The 19,138-nt window shown below is 36.6% G+C and overlaps 1 protein-coding gene across 1 annotated transcript; it reads right to left on the reverse strand.

Annotated features, from left to right (window-relative positions):
* Positions 1 to 303: 303 nt before the first annotated feature.
* LOC120289856 (protein CANDIDATE G-PROTEIN COUPLED RECEPTOR 7-like) lies at positions 304 to 1,587 on the reverse strand. Its single transcript, XM_039305236.1, has one exon. The coding sequence runs from the start codon at positions 1,585 to 1,587 to the stop codon at positions 304 to 306; it is 1,284 nt and encodes a 427-aa protein (XP_039161170.1).
* Positions 1,588 to 19,138: the final 17,551 nt, after the last annotated feature.

The following is a 19,138-nucleotide window of genomic DNA, read 5'->3' on the forward strand; positions in this document are numbered from 1 at the left end:
CATGAATTCAGTATATGTAGACCACCATCATCCCAATTGAATGTGGCGCTTTCAACGCTTTATGAAAACGTCTGTCATCACATAAAGTCGAGAAATGTAGTTTATTAGAAACTGGATTATTACACAGATATAGAAAGGCACAAATTTGTCCACTAAAAGCATTTCTCTACAGATTGTTTTATTACTGTCTATGACATCTGTAGTACAGGAAATGTTCACGACAACCAGTTTTAATCTCCCTTAAAGAGAGAATATGGTTACTCACTGAGAAATAAGCATTCGCAATTTACTTGTGTCCATCCTTCAAACCTCGGACTCTTCATATGCTACAGCCATTGTTTCTTCCTTCTCATCCTGTGCGTCAAGAATGGTGTAATCATTGACAGGCCTAAACATGCGAAGCGTGACCACATAAATCGTTAGATTCGCACCCTCCTGCACCGCGTTGCTCACCCACTCGTACCTAGGTGCAATGAAGCTCCTCAATACCAGTGCTACCATCGGCACGACATAAAAATAACCGATTGCCAAGGCATAGACCAAGGCAAACTTTTTAATCTTCGCCAATCTCATCGCCACCTTCTCGTCAGTCTTTGCAGCCTCCTTCAGCAACCAAATAGACCTCCCCACGGTAACAACGATGGTGCACGTGCAGATCATGTCCAGAAAAGCCAGCCCCAACACCACCCAGGGCCCAGTGTCTCCCATCATGACTGCAAAAGGGAAAGCTAGATTGGAGAGAACCTGGAGCGCGATTGGGATGATCCATACCTTAGCCGACTTCTCTGGCAAGAACTGCTTGAAGAACGAGAATCCAATTATGATCAATGCCGCGATGATTAGTGACGACAAGACTCGCAAAACTTCGAACGAGATTTCCCAACCGTGAGGTGACCCAGTAAGTTTAACGGAGTACTTATCCAGCCCGGCATAGATGAGACTCAGTGTTTTCGCCATAATTAGTCCGTTGAGCAAGCGATGGACCCGATTCGTGGATTCCTTGTTGCAACGGCAGTAATAGACCCAGAGAACTAAGACGAAGAAGTAAGCAAGAGAGAACGCGAAGAAGAGTGGAATTAGTGTGGATTGTCCATGTGAGAGGTAATTCTTGGAGCCGTCCAAATCGAGATTGTAAAATTCAGCGTGGATATTCATGGATACGCGGACCTCCGGATTGCAGTTGGCAAAGTACAGGGAGTAGTATCCACTGGGATAAGTAACGGCATAGGTTTTATTAAAATAGCTGTGTGGTGGAGGAGACAGGTCGAGGAAGTTGAAGAGATCGACGGCGTAGGGGGAATCGAGGATGCAGAAGATAGGGTTTTGTTGGAATTTGAGGAGGACTTGGAAGTGAGCTTCCTCCGAGAGAAGGACAAAGCCCAAACGAGAAGAATTCGTTCGACGGAGTAATGAAATGACGGAGACATCAGAAGCGGAGATTGTAACCCGGCCCAGGTATGTGAAGGCGAATTTATGGAGAAGGATGATCGGACGAGGATCGGAAGTTAGGCTTAGGGTCTTGATGTCGGCATTGGAGTGGGAAATGAGAGAGATGAGGAGGAGTAGAGCGTAATGCAACTTCGCCATTTTTTTTGGAGATCCTGAACGTTGTCGTGGATGGGAGCGAGGCGGGGCGATCCTTGGACGACTTTAAAAGAGTCGACTTCATGGACAATGGCTGGCGTCGAAAGCAATGCAATGCAAAAGCTGTGGGGTGTGAATCACAATGTGACGAGGCAAGGTGACAAAGGCATGCGCCTATAAAGTACAAGTATGTCCAGGCAAGAGATGATTCTGCAGAGGAAAGAGCTGGCAAATGGTGAGAGGACAAAACCCGTGGGGGTAGCTACATTCTCATAAAGAGATTTACAAGGTGACAAAGACATGCGCCTCATAAATTGTCCATCATCTTCCTTATGGGTAAGTGGATTCATAGTAGCAAATGTGGAGGCATTTCAATTATGTAGCTTGAAATAAAAGATAGTATGGTGTGGAGTTAGCATGGTATTCCTAAATTGAGACCAACCTTAACTTTAGCTATCTAGGCAAAGTTGTTGTTGCAAAGAGTTATACAACGAACTAAGGAGTGTGGGACTGGGTTTGGGATGGTATCAACTAATATGGATAGATGGGTCAGCAAGCACAATTTTATCAAGTGGCTAGTTTGTATAGGTAGACTACCAATAACGAAAATCATATCACTTTGGATGCCTATGATAGTAATCCATTGTAATTTCTGTTTGATTGGTCTAGAAAATTGAGATCATCTTTTCTTTCAATACACATGGACTGGAAGCATATAGCATATAAGCCTTGCACCATACCAAATCCTTCATTCTTTAGGAGGATGGAATGCTGAACTCCAATGGATGATCAAGGCTATCAAAGGCAAGGACTTGGTGGCAAGGCTTCTCAAGGTAACTTTCTCAGCAATCATATACCGCATTTGGATGAAACATAATCATAGACGTTTCCAAAATAAGTCAAACGATGTCCCTATCATCTTGGCTAAAATTCGTAAACTTGTCAAAGGGCGGGTTTCGTATTACAAAAATTTTAGATCTTCCCAAACAAATGTAGTATTAGCTGCTATATGGAGACTCCCTTACTCCATTTTTTCACGTTCTTAGTCATCTTTGTAATATATGAGAATGCCCCTAAGCTCTTATACATCATCATATAAATGATACTTACATTTCAAAAAAAAAAAAAAAGATTTACCAAGTAAAAGTCCATACCCTCTGAAACTGAAACATCGCAAGATAGGAACATCAGTCCTTTCCAAAGATCAAGAAATTCTTCTAGAATAGCAACGAGTGACATTCGAATTTACTCTATATATCATATCACGTACCCTTGTCGCGCTTACACTTTCAAAACCTTACAGCTTATATCTTCCCAACCTAAAATGACTTATTTACCCTCCTGCGCATCAATAAAGTGAAAGCCAACGTGGGATGGGGAAATTTGATAAAGGAAACTACAATATGCTTTGAAATGTGATAGAGGAAAAAATGGAGGATGCCATACGTAATTTTTCCAAAATTTTTTGGATGAATGGCAGGACGTTGAAAAATTCTATGGTCACGCGCATAAAAGAGCATATATTTGTTTATACCAATAAATTCCATAAGTATTAGTAAGTATAAAAGGCACAATTATTCTTCTTTAATTTAAACCAAACTGACGCGATTGATCATGCTTTGGAAAGCTTGTGACTTGAGTTTTTAAATCATTTTGAACTCAACAAATATCGCAAGTTTGCTAACATTGTCAAGATCGAGCGGGCTAAATCATGGACCAGATTGAGGCAAATTGGATATCATCGGAAAGTTGTTGAAAAATACTATCCACTTACGTTGGTCAACCTTGAAAAATCTCAAGTCAAAATTGAGTTGTCTACAAATTTAAATTAACAAAATAATGTGTCAACAGAGTAATGAAATCATGATCACTAAAAGGAGCAACCTTTTTTACTTAACTGTGATATATGAAGGAGAGAGACAATGAGATTAATTATATTGAAAGAGAGGCGAAGTTAATTTTGAATATCAAAGCAAACTTGTGATTGAAAGGTAATTTAGTAAATTGACATAAAAAGGAGTGGAAATAGCACCAACTATCATATAAAGTAAATGGCACCTCCTATTTTTTAGTAAAAATAATCGATTAATGGAAAGATGTATACAATAAAAATTCTAGTTTATGCCTGTGTTGATAGTTTCAATTATAAAGTTTGAATATCCGTATCTTGTAAATAAAGTTTTAGAGATGTTCAAATCTTAAAATATTGTTCTCTTTCCTTATACTTGTGTTGACAATTTCTTCAACTTTCATTTTTATCCATATATTGATAATTCAAGTGTTTCACGGTATCACAATTTCATGAGAAGGATGATCGAACGAGGATTGGAAACAAGTATGTTATGACAACAAAATAGACGGAGCGAGCTGGGGTGATCCTTAGACGACTTTAAAGGTTTCAGGACAATGCCCGACATCGAAAGCAAATACAATGCACGGCCGCGGTGTAAACTACAATCTCATGCTTTGGCAAGGTAACAAAGACATGCGCTTGTAAACAAGTATGTTATGACAACAAAATAGACGGCAAAACAATAGTCAACCAGAAGAAATGGCGAGATATAAAATCAAAGTGGAAGCTGAAACTCCACGCCCAAAGTCCTTTCTGAGGAGCAAGAATTTTTTTTTTTTTTTTGGAATAATTATAAAATCATCCCACCTTTAATCTACATATCAAATACCCTTCTCACGCTTTCAAAACCTACATTTTGTATATCCCCAATCTAAAAAGATCCATTTACCCTCATGCAGACCGGCAAAGTGAAATCCAGTGTTGAGAAAGGGTAAGTTTAACAAAGAAAATGAGGTTTTGAAATTTCAAGCGAGTATTTGATATGAAGAAAAAATTGAGGATGCTATTTGTGATATTCCCTTTTTAGGATGGATGTCAAGACCATGCAAAATTATGTTGTTTTGTACCTCATATTTTCTTATGCTGCAAGAGTCTGTAAGTATTAAAAAAAACTTAAGCAAAAAACATGAGTTGGTTACCTCTTCTTTTTTTTCCCTAAATAACTTGATGGTAATTTGACAACACTTTTATGAGAGTATGCAAATTAGCAATTTTATACTATTGCCAACTTGGATTTGCATAACTTATAAATACTTCAAGTATACTAACGCTTATATTATATCACCGCCTAGTTTTGAGTGATTTACTAACTTTTATTAAATTAAGTCACCACTAGTTTTGGATTACCTGCTTTCATTGAATGAATTATCAACGTTTAATGTTTTTCTGACCAATTTTTTATTGATGTATTATGTTTTTATTTGTCTTGAGTAATAACCCCTTATATTTGCTAGCTCTTTCTAGAAGCTATCGCCCTAAATTAGCGTGATTCACCAAGTTTTCTCCCATTAAGTTACTATAGAGTTTTAGATTTCCAACGCGCATTTTAAGTTGTTGAGGATATGTCAAGTAGATAGTGATATTGGAGTGGTCGGAGATTTAAATGGATACAAGTGTGACATAATAAAGGTTCACCACATAAAGAATCCACCAAAGAGATACATGACATATAATTGGGTAGATGCTCACCACCTAAAGAATCTTTATCTTCACCACATAATCAATTTTCTCATCGCTTTCTCTTAGTAACATGGATATCAACCTACTCTAAATCACAAGGATTAATTTACATATTTTAAACATATTGCTTTAGTTCCATTGAGATGTAAAACATATGTTATAAATGTCTATAATTATGTGTGCAATGAACAAAAATAGATATAAGGAGCAGGTATTCAATTTAACAATAAATGCCAGATAAATGTACAAATCTCATGATGTTCAAAAACCACATAGTAGTTCACTATATACACATGTGGGTATCTATTCGCTACCTGTCGCTAACTAGAACCCATCTCGACTAAGAGGCATCACCACCACTAATATATAAGAGATGGAATTATAATATCTTGATTAATGAGGCATTGTCATCACTAATATATGGGCAATGGAATGATATCTCGATTACCAAGGCATTGTCACTCATATATAGGGGACAAATATATCATCTCGATTGATGAGGCATCATCACAATTAATATATGGGCAATTAAATTATAACATCACAACTAACAAGACATCATCGCCACAAATTATAACACTGATACACTTCTCAGTTGATTACACTTTCAGTACACTAAGAAAACAGTATAAAAATGTAAAACTTCCTCTATCTATTGGATGACTATTTCTCATCACTCTTGATCCTTACTTCTTCCGCGTTTGTTCATCTCCTTTTATACTCCTTGGTATTCAATCTTCCCGTTATATAATCATCACAAATATCAATCTCTAATATATCTGTTGAACAATTATTGAGTAGATCAATTTAGCTGATGAAGTCAATCAATTTGAGATTTCAGAGATTTGGTCACCCCTCAATTAAATCTTTTAGTTTCCAGAAATAGAGTAGCTCAAACTATGGAAATAATATATCTTCTAGATGATTGTAAACCAATCAAGATATCAAGCATAATTAGTACTATCCATGTTGATGTTTCTTTAGATTTTAATTTCTTCAATCCAGGAATTCAATCCAAATCACTAGCTATCATAAATATCCAAACAAAACATCATGGGATATTTTTATCCAAATTTCTTGAACATGTGATGAACTATTACATAATTATTATAAGCGCTACGTTTATATCAACAATTCCTAGTTATATATGGTTTCCTGACAATTTTGGTTTCCATCTATATCAGCTTTCCCAGTGATATTAAACTACATCTTAGCTAGCAACTTGAGTATGTTAAGAATGGAGATTTAGTGATCCTATTCACTATGGTATCTCCAAGTCTGTTCACATTCTTCTAGACTTATTCGCACTTATAGGTTCATCCAGTCTTCACAAATCTTTTTACTACCTACATTTAAGTTCCTTTAAATATGGATATTACCTGAAACTTCACAAATCTTTTTACTACCTACATTTAAGTTCCTTTAAATGTGGATATTACCTGAAACATAAACAACATTTGCATTTATCAAGCTCGTAAGGTGTTATGGATTGCTTTGTCAACTTCAAAATATTATAAGAGGTTTTCTCAACAAAAATATCTAAAAGTGTGTCTTTGATGGAGAAATCCGAACAGTCGGACTATAAGATTAAGATAGGAGAGCTCAATGCTCGGTCTCGCGAAAACAATGTGTACGTGTTCGTTCTAGGTCGGAATGCATTGAAATTTTGAGGAGATCTTTATGGCACCTAGTTCTTCAACCCCATTAAAAAAAATCAAGAATCAAATATTTAGAGACCAAGTGATTCGATCAAGAGTTACCAAGTTTCACTGAGCCCAATCCTTGGTCAGGATTCATACCAACTCCGGTGGTCAACTCTTCTAACGCGTCCAACTTCCGTTGTGATCTCCTCATTTTCACCACCTTTACTGTCGTTCCCTCACCGTGGTAATGCCGCCTGCCGACGCCGCAAGCATCTCTTGCCGCCAGTCATTGTTTGAGTTGAAAGACCAATTAAGTTAACATTTTGCAGAACATTTGATGTATTGAACGATAATGGTGCTTTGATTTTAATTTGTTGATCACATCAAGATTTTCTTGTCTCCCCAAGCAATTTATTTGTCAATTTGATTTATTGAGAGGTAAATTTTTATTTGCACACTCACATAATCACTTGTCACATGTTAGAGTTTGAGGATTAAAATTAACTAAGACTATTTGCAAAATATTTTTGAAATAAAGAGAAAGTATACCAAAAGGGCATTAGATTTTATCTAGCATAATTTAGTTCCCATATTCATGAATCTTTAGTTCGCAGAAGTAAAATGTTATGTTTTTTAATCGACCCATAATAAATTAGTGGTGACTTTTAAATGAATTAAATTACATTTTTAAAGAATTAAATCAAGATCCCAAAGTTACAATGAGTATGGGATTAAGAGAGTCCACATTAAGTGTTTGCTCAGTAATTCATAACTTGCCCTTACTGGTTTGCCTCTTAGTAGGTCACGACAATAACTTCATGCATAAATATTAGCGTCACAAATTGGATAACCAAAAACTCTATGAAAAGTGTGTTTGCATAGGAATATTACATAGACAAGATGCACCCACTTTCATACGTCTTATGGAACCCCACTCCGCATATTGATCATTGCATAATGCATACACGCGTGAAAACTAACAAGCAAGCATGTAGAGAACCTCTATATATCTCCACTAGAAATACGTTGCCGTCTCTCTCCTTCAAACTTGAGGCGCCTAGGTTCCAAGAGCCACGGCTTCTTCCTTCGCTTCCTCTGGATCCAGAATCGAGCGATCATCCCCATTGGCAGGCTTGAACACGCAAAGCGTCACCTTGCAAGGCACCAAAGTCGCAAACTCCTCCACTGCATTGCTCGCCTACTTGCAATATTGTTAAACTATGAATCGAGTTTGAACTTGCTCAACGAAGCCCGACCCAAGATAAATTGTTGCTGTTGGAAGTTTGTTTGTAAAACAAACAAAGTGTATGTTTCCTTGTCCCACATAAAAAAAAAAAGTGAGAGAAGTGGGTCGATTAATAAGTGTGGGGTTTCTTTAGTGTATCTAAAAAAAAAATGATTGGGTGTGGGCTAGACCCCACCATACCAGCGTGCGGATGCATGATTGTTAGGCACACTTAGCACTTTGTGCGCCCGCTGTTTAATTAGCACTAACCCCTTTGTTATTTTATTTTTTCTTTTGTACGATTATCTTATTAACTTTAATCAATTCAAAGTTTGTTTTGTTCATTGAGAATATTTGGAAATTTAAAAAAATATATATTATAATTATTATTTTTAATATTCCAAATTTTTGTTTTCTGTCTTTTCAAGGCAACCTTTAAAAAAGATACTTGTTCAGTTTGCAACATTTCCTAAAGAGTTGCATTTGTTCATTTTTTTCAACTTCTTTCGAATGAACGCCTTTGTTCATTTGGGCAAATTTTGAAAGGATACATTTGTTCGCTTTGCAGCCTTTCACGAAGAGTTGCCTACATTTTTAAGATTGTTTTGTATATACATGTCAGTTTTCAGAAGAATGGTGAGTGTGATCATTTTATCTTTTTGAGCCTTCTTTCTTAAAAAAAAAAAAAATTACAACCATCTTTTTTATTGTTTCCTAGAGAGATCCTGGAGAAATACTAGAATTAGTATCTAATATTCTCATTTTTTAGACTTTGTTGTATCATGGAAGAAATTTGCTGGTAACCAATAGCAACGTTGTAGGGCAAATAAATCCTTAAAAAAAGTGATATCTCACCTAAAAGTCCAACTTGATTACTCTAAAGATCCGACTTCATTGTTCTACCCAATTCGAAACCATTTTTCCCAACAGTTGCTTGTAGACACCAAAATATATGTCATGGAAATTCAAATTTCCTTTTCAGCATACGGTCCAACTTTCCTATTTTGTGCAAGAGTTGTCACTAAGCAAAACCAGAAAAAGGAAATTCATGGAAATCCACTTTCCTATTTTGTGCTGAAGTCTTGAGCGTGAAATTAGAAAGTCCAGCATAGAAAGTCCAGCATGGACTTTGTTTTGGAAAGTCGACCAAAATTCGGTCAACATGGGTTCGTCTATTTAGGGGTGGTCAGTTCCCAATTAGGTCCGATTCCTAGATGGAATTGAAAATTGGACCAAGAGGACTAGTTTTCCAAAAATCGGAACCAAGATCAGATTGGTTGGTCCTACAAGCGGAAACCAAACCAAATCATAGTTCTGTCCGGCTCCAATCCAATCCAAGTCCTATCCGATCCAATAAAATCGATCACTTATTTTTCACATTACTTTTTTTTTTCCCATTAATTGGAATCGGACCAAAATAGTGTTTAGTTCATATTTTAGTAATTTTCTGAAGAAATAATAAAATATAAAAATATATTTAGTTGGTCCAATCCGATCCTGTCTGATTCTCCATTGGAACCAACAACTAGACCAAATTGGCCAATCTAATCCGGTCCAAGCTATTCCCAATTCATGCAATCCGTTTTGCACACCCCTACGTTTGTGTGTGTAAATCTATAGAAAAGGATAAGATGATAGCACTCAGAGAAGAAGAGGTCAGGTTAGATGAGAGGGTAGGTTGAAGTTAGAGGGAGAGCTGCTAGTGATGAGAACGAAGTTGTGGGTAGAAAGGTCAGCAGGGGAGAGCCTACATTCAAGAGCTCGAGTAGCGAGGAGGCAAATTGTTGACAAACGACGTTGTAGAGGAAGGGGAGGGAGGGAGAGAGAGAGAGAGAGAGAGAGAGAGAGAGAGAGAGGGGGCAAAGAGGGGGCAGTGCTAATGCTGGCGGGGACGAAGAAGGTAACGGAGGCAAAGAGCCATCGAGGGATCATCCAGATCTTTGGCCCATCCAATTAGTGAGCTAAGAGCATAGAATTTAGCAATGGTAATTAGGTCAATTAAATTGGCACTAATGGAAATGTGTCAATTTCGGGATTGAAAGATAACAGTTTTTGAACCATAAATTTTTGGGACTCATTAGATGAATTTCAGACTTAATGTACAGTCCTAGTGTCTAACTAGTGTCTAATGTACATGAAAATTAGACACTAATGGTCCCATTTTCCTCCATGGGCTGGCCACCCTCTTTCCCTCATTCTCTCTTCCACTCGATCCTCTCTCTCACCTTTTCTCCCTTCCTCTCCCTTCTCGCCGCCATATGTCGAGACAGTAGGCCATTTGGTGCCGCCACCCCATGCGACCAATGGAATTGCATGCAAAGAAGTTTAGTTTGGGTATAAGACCTTCTCTTTCTCTCTCTTCCTCTCATTTCTCTCGACCTCTCTCTCTCACTCTCATCTATCTTAGCCTGACCCTCTCTCTTTCACCAATTGCTCGCCACTCTCATTTTTCTCAACTTGCTCACAGAATCATAGAATTGAGTTATTCAAGCCTAAGTAGCATCGACATTGACACCCGACATGCGACACGCAACACGACACCATACAACACGCCGACACGTTATTTCTCAAAAAACAGAGAATTCCGACACTTTGGAACATGTTGTATATTAAATATATATTTTTATATATACATAATAAATTATCATTTTTATGATTATTACAATCAAATTCATAAATAAATAAATAATCCTAGAATAAATATATATTAAAAACATTAATCCGCCATTTATTAATATCATTGATTGTTTCAATTTGACAAATTCAAATATGTTTCAATAGTTCATAAAACTTGGAGAAAAAACAAACAATCTATATTATGAACTCGCATGTTAGATATGTTGGAAGAGGAAAAAAAAAACTTAAGGCGTGAATTGTGTATCACGGGAAGTGGGAGTCGGGAGAGAAGAGAAAACTAGGTTTTTATTCTTTCTCCATTTATTATTTTTATTATTGTGTTTTATTTTTTGATATATATATATATAGACCTCCCATTTATTGAATTTTTAAAATTGACATCGATAACGGAATCACGTGTCGGAAACTCGTATGTCAAAATTTCGACTCGAGTGTCGGAGAGTGTCGGACACATGTCAAGTGTCCGATACAACACGAAGGCTCTTGAAGAATGTTGGTGATTCATAGATTCAAGCTGCATCCAGCCAAGGTGAAGGGTCGGGGTTTAGTTTTCCACACGTTTAGGTTTGGTTTTAATCGTCAAGGTACAAGGCAAGTGAAATTCCTTTTCTCTACACTATGTTGATTTGCTCATTGTGTGATTCAATGAATCTTGCCTTTGATGTGCTATGGTGTTTGGTTTGTGTTGTCTTGATTCGGTTTATGTCATATTGGGTATGATTATGCTATTGTCGGCAAAAGTACACTTCAAATGCCAAAAGTTAGCACAAATGGACACTTAAGTGCAAAAAGTTACGAAAGTGACACTTAAGTGCCAAAATTGGAAAGAAATGGATCACTTAAGTGTTCGACCAAAATGCTGACGTGCGCAATTTCAAGCAAAGTAAGTGCAAAACGGCGTCGTTTTGCACACTGACGAGACCAGACAATGTAAAAACAACGTCATTTCGATGCTGATATGGTAAAAAATTAATATAAAAATTAATTTAATTTAATTTAAAACTAAATTTATTTAAACATTTAAAAATACCAATACAAATATTAAAAAATTATTAAAAATTATAAATTAAAAAAAAGAGGCAGCTAAGGGAATTTTTTTAATATTTTATAATATTTTTATTTTTATTTTTAAATTTTTAAGTAAATTTAATTTTAAATTTAATTTAATTAATTTTTATATTAAATTTTTACCACACCACACCAAAACAACATCGTTTTGCACTTGCTTCATCGGAAAATTGACACGTCAGTATTTTGGCCGGATTTTGGTCGAATTGGCACTTAAGTGATCTATTTTGCTCCAATTTTGGTACTTAAATGTTACTTTCATAACTTTTAGCACTTAAGTGTCCCTTTATGCCAACTTTTGGCACTCCAGGAGTCCAAATGTTTGCTATTGTCTATGGGTCAGTTGAGGTTTAGATGTCATACAATGTATCGTGAGGTGTCATGGGTTGTTAGGCCCACAATGTAATCGCTTTAAGCTTAATTTTGGCTTTGCATGTTGCAATGATGATGGGGTGAGGTTCGATGGTCTTGGGTTGTCATTGGTTCAATTGTGAGGTTTAGTGGCATTGGGTTGTCGATTGTTCGGGTGTGAGGTTCAGTGGCCTTGGGTTGTCGATGGTTCAGTTGTGAGGTTCAGTGATCTTGAGTTGGTAATGGTTTGGTTGAGGATTGATCAAGGTGTGGGCATGTAAGACGCGAAAGCACACTCCATAATTAGAAATAAGAACACATATGTAATCATGTAAAAAATTTACACACCTAATTTAGGCCACCGTTCTTGATGCGGAATAGCGATAATCCAAACTCAAGAACTTCTCCTCTATTGCCCTTTGTATCGCTGGCTCAACAAGATAATCCCCTCACCTTTAATGCTAGGCAAATGCTCTTTTGAGAGGATAATTATGATTAGAAGAAAAACCTTAGCACTATTTACAGAATTTCTAACCAAGCCCTCTCATTACGAGCCAGGTTCAACTCAGCCCACACTAGTTAGCTCCATATTAAACTAATTAAGAAATTTTTTATCTCACCTTAAACTAAACCTGTAAAACAGTAAATTATAATATCAATTAATATAGTCCACACTAGGAAAAGTCTTACATTCTCTCACTAAGGCTATATTAATTGAAATTGTATTGTATGTGCGCACATTGATTTAAAGATAGTTCTTAATAATTAATCATACCCCATAAGGTCTCAAACACTGAATCATGGCAGTAACTGCATGTATACACACAAAGCCTTACATGGTCATAAGTGCTTTTAACTTTATTGATATTGATTCAATATGGTAGTATAGCAAATGAGTAATAACTCTGTTAGAAAGATCCATTTGTCAATCACCATTCTCTTACCTTAAGTATCATAAAAACCTGTGCCATTAGAAAATGTCTTTATGGTTCCAATAAACCCACATATGCCTTGTTTTTATAGTTAAACTTTCTTTATGCATAACAAAACATATGCTCAGAGCTAATAACTGAATGCCCCTAACCTTCACTCAAGGTTTATACTGTATCTTGAGACTTTTATCAATATGTATTTAATATAATAATACTACATTCAAAAATATTTTATTGAATGCAAAAGTTGATACATATCAAACCGTTACTAAGTGTAACAAACACAGATATAAACTTTATTAAAGTAAAATTGAAACAGCTCCCACTAAACAACGGCATCCATAATGCTCTTAAGCCCATATTAATGGCATGTCCTTCAAAAATAAAAGAGCGAATTCCTTTAGTTAGTAGATCAGTAACCATATCATCTATAGAAATAAGCTCTATTATAACATCACAATTCTATACCATTTCTTTATAGTCAAAAATTTGACTACCATGTATTTAGGCCCATTGAAACCTCTATTGTTAATAAACAACACTATAGAGTTATTATCTCAATACAACCATATAAGTCTATCCATAAAGTTAAATACGGTCAACTCCCTAATAAGGTTCCGAAGCCTAATAGACTGAGTAACAACCTAAAAGCATGTTACAAACTCCACTTACATAGTATAAAATGACATAAATTTCTATTTACTGCATTTCCTGCTAATATAAATATATATTCCGTTATCGATTTCATGTCATCCTAACAACCAGCAAAGTTTACATCCAAATACCCTACAAACTGCAGGACTTGAACATGTCTGTAAATCAACTATAGTCTTTTGTCCTTTTTTTTAAATACCTCAAAAAACTTATTGGCAGTAACCTAATGTTTGCGTATTGAATTTAACTAATATCTACATACAAGTCCTGTCACAAAAGTGATATTTAGTCTAGTGTAAATTTGAGTATACATGATACTTTCAAGTGCAAAACACCCTTTAATTGGATTTTTTCAATATCTAAATAAGAACAATGTCACAGATTCGGTCCATCACCCTTAATGATAGGAGCAATTCTCGGCTTGCAGCGATGTACACTGAATTATTCCAAAATATGATCACCAAATGTCCTATGAGATAAACTCTATATATGGCGAGAATGATCTTTACAAACCTCGGTGCAAAAGACAAAATATGCCTCAAGGTCCTCCATGTCAAAAAAAAAAAATATTCAATAATACCCATTTTATCTCATACAGTAATTCAATATCATTACTTGCAAGCAAAATATCATATATATAGAGTATGAGAAAAATAAATCTCCCCCAACTGACCTTGCAGCATATATATACTAAATTACTTTGTTCTCAACTGAACGAAGTGACAATATTATGAAACTTTAATAACATTATCTAGAAACTTGTTTAAAATCATGAATTAGACTTTTTAGTTTACATACAAGCTTACATGAATCATCTACTACAAAACCTTCTGGTTGCACTATATAGATTTCGTTATTAATGTGTCCATTTGGAAATATAGTTACTATTAGGCGTAACTCCATATCAAAACGAGCTATTAATGTCATGTTCACTCTAAAAGAATCTTTAGAAGAGGCTAGAAAAAATATTTATTTACTATCCACCCTATTTCAGATTGAAAACTTTGGCTACCAGTTTGGCTTTAAACTCTACAATCTTTCTTTAAAATCCCTTTAAGTTTTGTACACATATTTGCAACTAATGAGCTTGTGACCTTTAGGCAAGTCAATAAGTTCCCAAGCACTATAATATTTCACAAATTGCATCTCATCTTTTATGGCATCTAACCATATACCTTATTGAGGACAAGAGACAACATTTGTATAAGTCACTAGATCAACCATGCAGTAGATATCATAGTCATGCTCACAGATAGACTATATATTTAATGGTATAGCTTATCGTCTTTCCCTAACAGATCTCTTGAGTAGAACTACAACCACTTCATTCAACACCTGAGAGGTTTAAGAAACTTCATCAGAAATTGTCTTCAAGAATAGTACCTTAAACCTCAACAAATTTAGTCTGTAGTGTAGAAAATTCCACAATTGTCTATGTAGGCAAAAATAAAGACATAGTGATCTCCACCGTACTATTATCCTTAATAGTATAAGAGCAGTTATTTTCTACAACTATGTCGAACTCTAGAAACTTTACCATGTGATTACATAATTCTTATATCTTCATTAGGGTCATAAAATTGATACACCTTTAAACAATGAGTATGATACAAAATAATTCCAAGTAGATCTGAATTCCAATGCACTTAATATTGGATTATATAATCTCACTTCTGCATAACACCTTTAAATTTTAATATGACTCAAGTTAGATTTACGTCAAATCCATAATTTAAAATGAGTTAATGAAATGATTTTGATAAGAAATACGTTTTTGTACATGAAAAAATGTTGCTTTTAAAACATCAGCTCAAGGAAGACTATTTCTTCCCTATTACCCATGTCTGCACCTCTTTGTCTATGTTTGAAGGAGTCTAGCCTGACAGCTACGTGCGTGGGTCGTAATCAAAGTACCTAGGCTCAATCTCAAGTGACCCCAGATCGGGGTTGTCTAAGAATGGCCACCTCAAATCAAAGGCAACCAGAGAGAGAGAGAGAAGAAATGGGAGAGTTAAACTTGGAACATCCAAAATCACTGAATGCTGATATGTCGGCCCCCAAAGAAGTTATCCGATAAATTTAGGGGATATCAATCTTTTGCGTTTGGACGACTTGCTCATTACTAATGCAACCCCCACCACATCTATAGACAGAATCCCTATCGCCCGTTGGACGGAAAGGCCTCCCTGGACTCTTTAGTCAACTCTCTCATGCAAAAATTCTGTTCTCGTGGGAGTTTGGCGTCGTCCATTTCTGCTGCAGAGGCTACCCACGCATGCGGTCCACGGAGAATGAAAGCTCACCTAACACGGCGGTTTCTAACCCCTGAACTAAATATTTCTACGGCAAAAAGGAAACGAAAGGAAGAAAATAAAAAAGGAAATTGGGAGTGTCGATTTGATAACTTCGTCTCTCATGGGGACAATTTTGAAACGGTTGCACTTCGCAATCCACGGGCCCTGCGACAGAGACCAACGCAAATCAATTTCAAAGGGCCAATTAGTGTCACCAAGAAGATGAGATTATTAATGAGAGAAGTGGGTCCCGGATCGTAAACCCTATTACCATCAGTAGGGGCGTCGTGTTCTCCAACGAATATGGAGACATTTAAGACCGATGTGACACCCCATCTCGACCGAAACGAAGGAGGAATATGCAAAATAATGGCTGCAGTATAAAGAATTGAAAAGGGCATCGACCCGTACGATTTGAGAAGGTCAAGGATCAATGTTTCTAACTACCATATCAAGAGAGTTTACACCTGACAACAGCTCCATCAACCCACTTGAGACTTGACTGAATGGTGAGGGTTTCCTCTATTTTGCAAGGCTCAGGAGTCGATGATTATGAGTTCAATACCTACCCTTAGGAACTCAAATTTAAGTGGGGGGTCATCACCATGGGTTACCGTGCTAGTTCTTCTCTAGAGAACCAATCAATTGTGATCCCTAATTTATTGAAAGAGAGGGACTAGAGGACATTGTTATGTGGAGACATTGATTGAGTCAAAACATTGATGATAGTGGTGGCATTGGCGATGGGTAAAGGCGCGTCCACAGGGGCTCAGGATTCGGTGATTATGGATTCAATACCTACTCTCAAGAACTCCAATTTAAGTGCGGGATCATGGCAGTGAATTACCATGTCAGTTCTTTTCTAGACAACCGATCAATTATGATCATGTCTCAAAATTATTGAAAGAGAGGGACGGGGATGTTACGCAAAGACATTGATTGAACCGAAGGAGTGATGATAGCGGTGACATTGGCGGTGGATAAAGGCACGTCCACAAGGGCTGGTGGCATCAATGGACGTGCGGCAACAGTTATGGCGTGCAAAAAAGCTTACCATGCAGGGATTTGGAAGAAGTAATAAGGCTAAACGAAGAAACAAAGAAGCGCAAAAGCCAAGGGAACAAGTAAACTATTAGAATCATGTTAGTAAAATATATATCCCCACCATTATGGATAGAACCTAACTCATATGCCAACGTTATGGCCATGAACGTGGCTAAAATTATCCATCATGATATCATCGTCGGTAAGGATTTATGGACACAATCATCACTAAATGTATCAATGTGTTTTCCTCTAAAGAGCAACAAGGATAGAACTCAAATCCCCATCTCCACGTACTTAGATGTGCATCTCTCTCTTGATAAGATGACCATGCTTGTTTCCCTAACTCAAATTGCCCGCCAGCCATGCGCACTGACACGTCGTTTTCGAGAGAAATCTGCACCGACCGACTTGCTCCCCATCGAGCAAAACGTGTCCGTATCATCGTACGCTTAATCAAAAAAGTAATCGAGGATGCGTGACGGCAAAGGCAAGCAATTGACCAAACCCCCAGCAAATGCCCTAACCTAACTCAGAACGAAAGAGCCAGAGCAATCATCGTCGTTTGCCTGCCCACTGAAATCCACCCCTCAAGAACAGCTTCGGCCTTCAATCCATCGAAAGCGACATCGGCCACAATCTTGGAATAAATGGCCCTTGTTTTGTTCAATCCATCCACGGTTTGACTATGTTGCACTAATTTCCAAGAGGAAGATCCACTGCAGAAGCTTGAAATCGATCTCATGATGTAACTCTCGTCCGTCGTGACATTACCGTACTATGTCGAGAGAAAACGATGGATTTGAAGTTGATTAATCTACGCACTGGCCCAACTACAAGCAACAATTTTCAATCGACCATGATGTTACTTTTACAAGTCCGAGGAGCATAAACTATTAGAGAAATGTGCTAAAGAATAGTAGAATCTTTTACGAAAGCTTTGTCTACCAAAGTGACTTGGCAAGACTCCTCTGTAGTGTGTGATTTTGTCGGAGATATATATGTATAATAAGTAAATTTTAATAAAGAATCTTATTATAATCCATATTGGTCGTGAATTATGAAGAAGTCAGAAGGCGATGCGTGGAGTCTTCGCCCTGTCTTTTATCGATTTCATTTACTGACAAGAGGGGCTTAGGCGGGCCCCTTTTTCCAATATTTGACCCAACATGCCTAATGATAATATACCGAACTGGCTTTTGGACCACCGTATCTGATTCTTAAGGGAGAAAGGGATATATTAGACATTTCATTAATGTTTTAAAAGGTCATCATTGTGTTTTGATATAAAACCAAGTGGAATGGCATTCATGCCACATTCATTTGATAATTCATAAGTTGTGATTCTATGATCAATATATTTATATCATCATTGTTTAAAATATTTTTATTGTGGATATCTAGTTAGTGCATAAAGCGCAGGGTGGAGTCAAAACATATCGAATCAGAGATGCTTTGGATCATTGGCTAGAGAGAAGGGATCGACATCCATGATTGGTGATGACATGATTGGTGATGACAACACCTGTTGAGAGACGAAAGAGGGAAAATTATCAATTAGTCCTAGACCTATTTTATCAATGTCAATTCAATCCTAAAATTTTTAATTTACTAGTTTAAGCTTAAACATTTGCAAGGAATTCCGATGCAATCTTTCCGCTCAATTTTAGTTGGAACTTGCTGATGTGGCGATCCAATCATCTTTGGCCATCCTATATGACACATCACCACATCAGTGATTTTATAGCAAAACTTGGTCAAAAAAGACTAAATTGAAATTTCATGCAAAGATTTAGTACTAAATTAATAAAATTAGAAGTTCAAAACTGAATTGACATCCATACAATAAATTTTGAGCCAATTGAACAATTTTCCCCAGTGGAAGATGTAATGCCCACATCTTGTGGTACCTCATGGGATCGTCATAATTATTTTATATCAATTATGTCGTTAAAAATCTTACCAAAAAAAAATATGTCGTTAAAAAAAGGTCGAATTATGTGATTTCAAATAAAATAATTGAGGTTCATTAATTAAAATTGGCATTCAAGTATATTGTTTGGGCACATTGAAGATATTTGGTGGACACGAAAATCACGTAATTGTACAATTATATGAAATAGTACAAGTGGACCTCACAATTATTAGTCCTCTTGATAATTACATGCCCAGTG

Source organism: Eucalyptus grandis, chromosome 11, assembly GCF_016545825.1.
Source record: "Eucalyptus grandis isolate ANBG69807.140 chromosome 11, ASM1654582v1, whole genome shotgun sequence".
Lineage (NCBI taxonomy): Eukaryota > Viridiplantae > Streptophyta > Magnoliopsida > Myrtales > Myrtaceae > Eucalyptus > Eucalyptus grandis.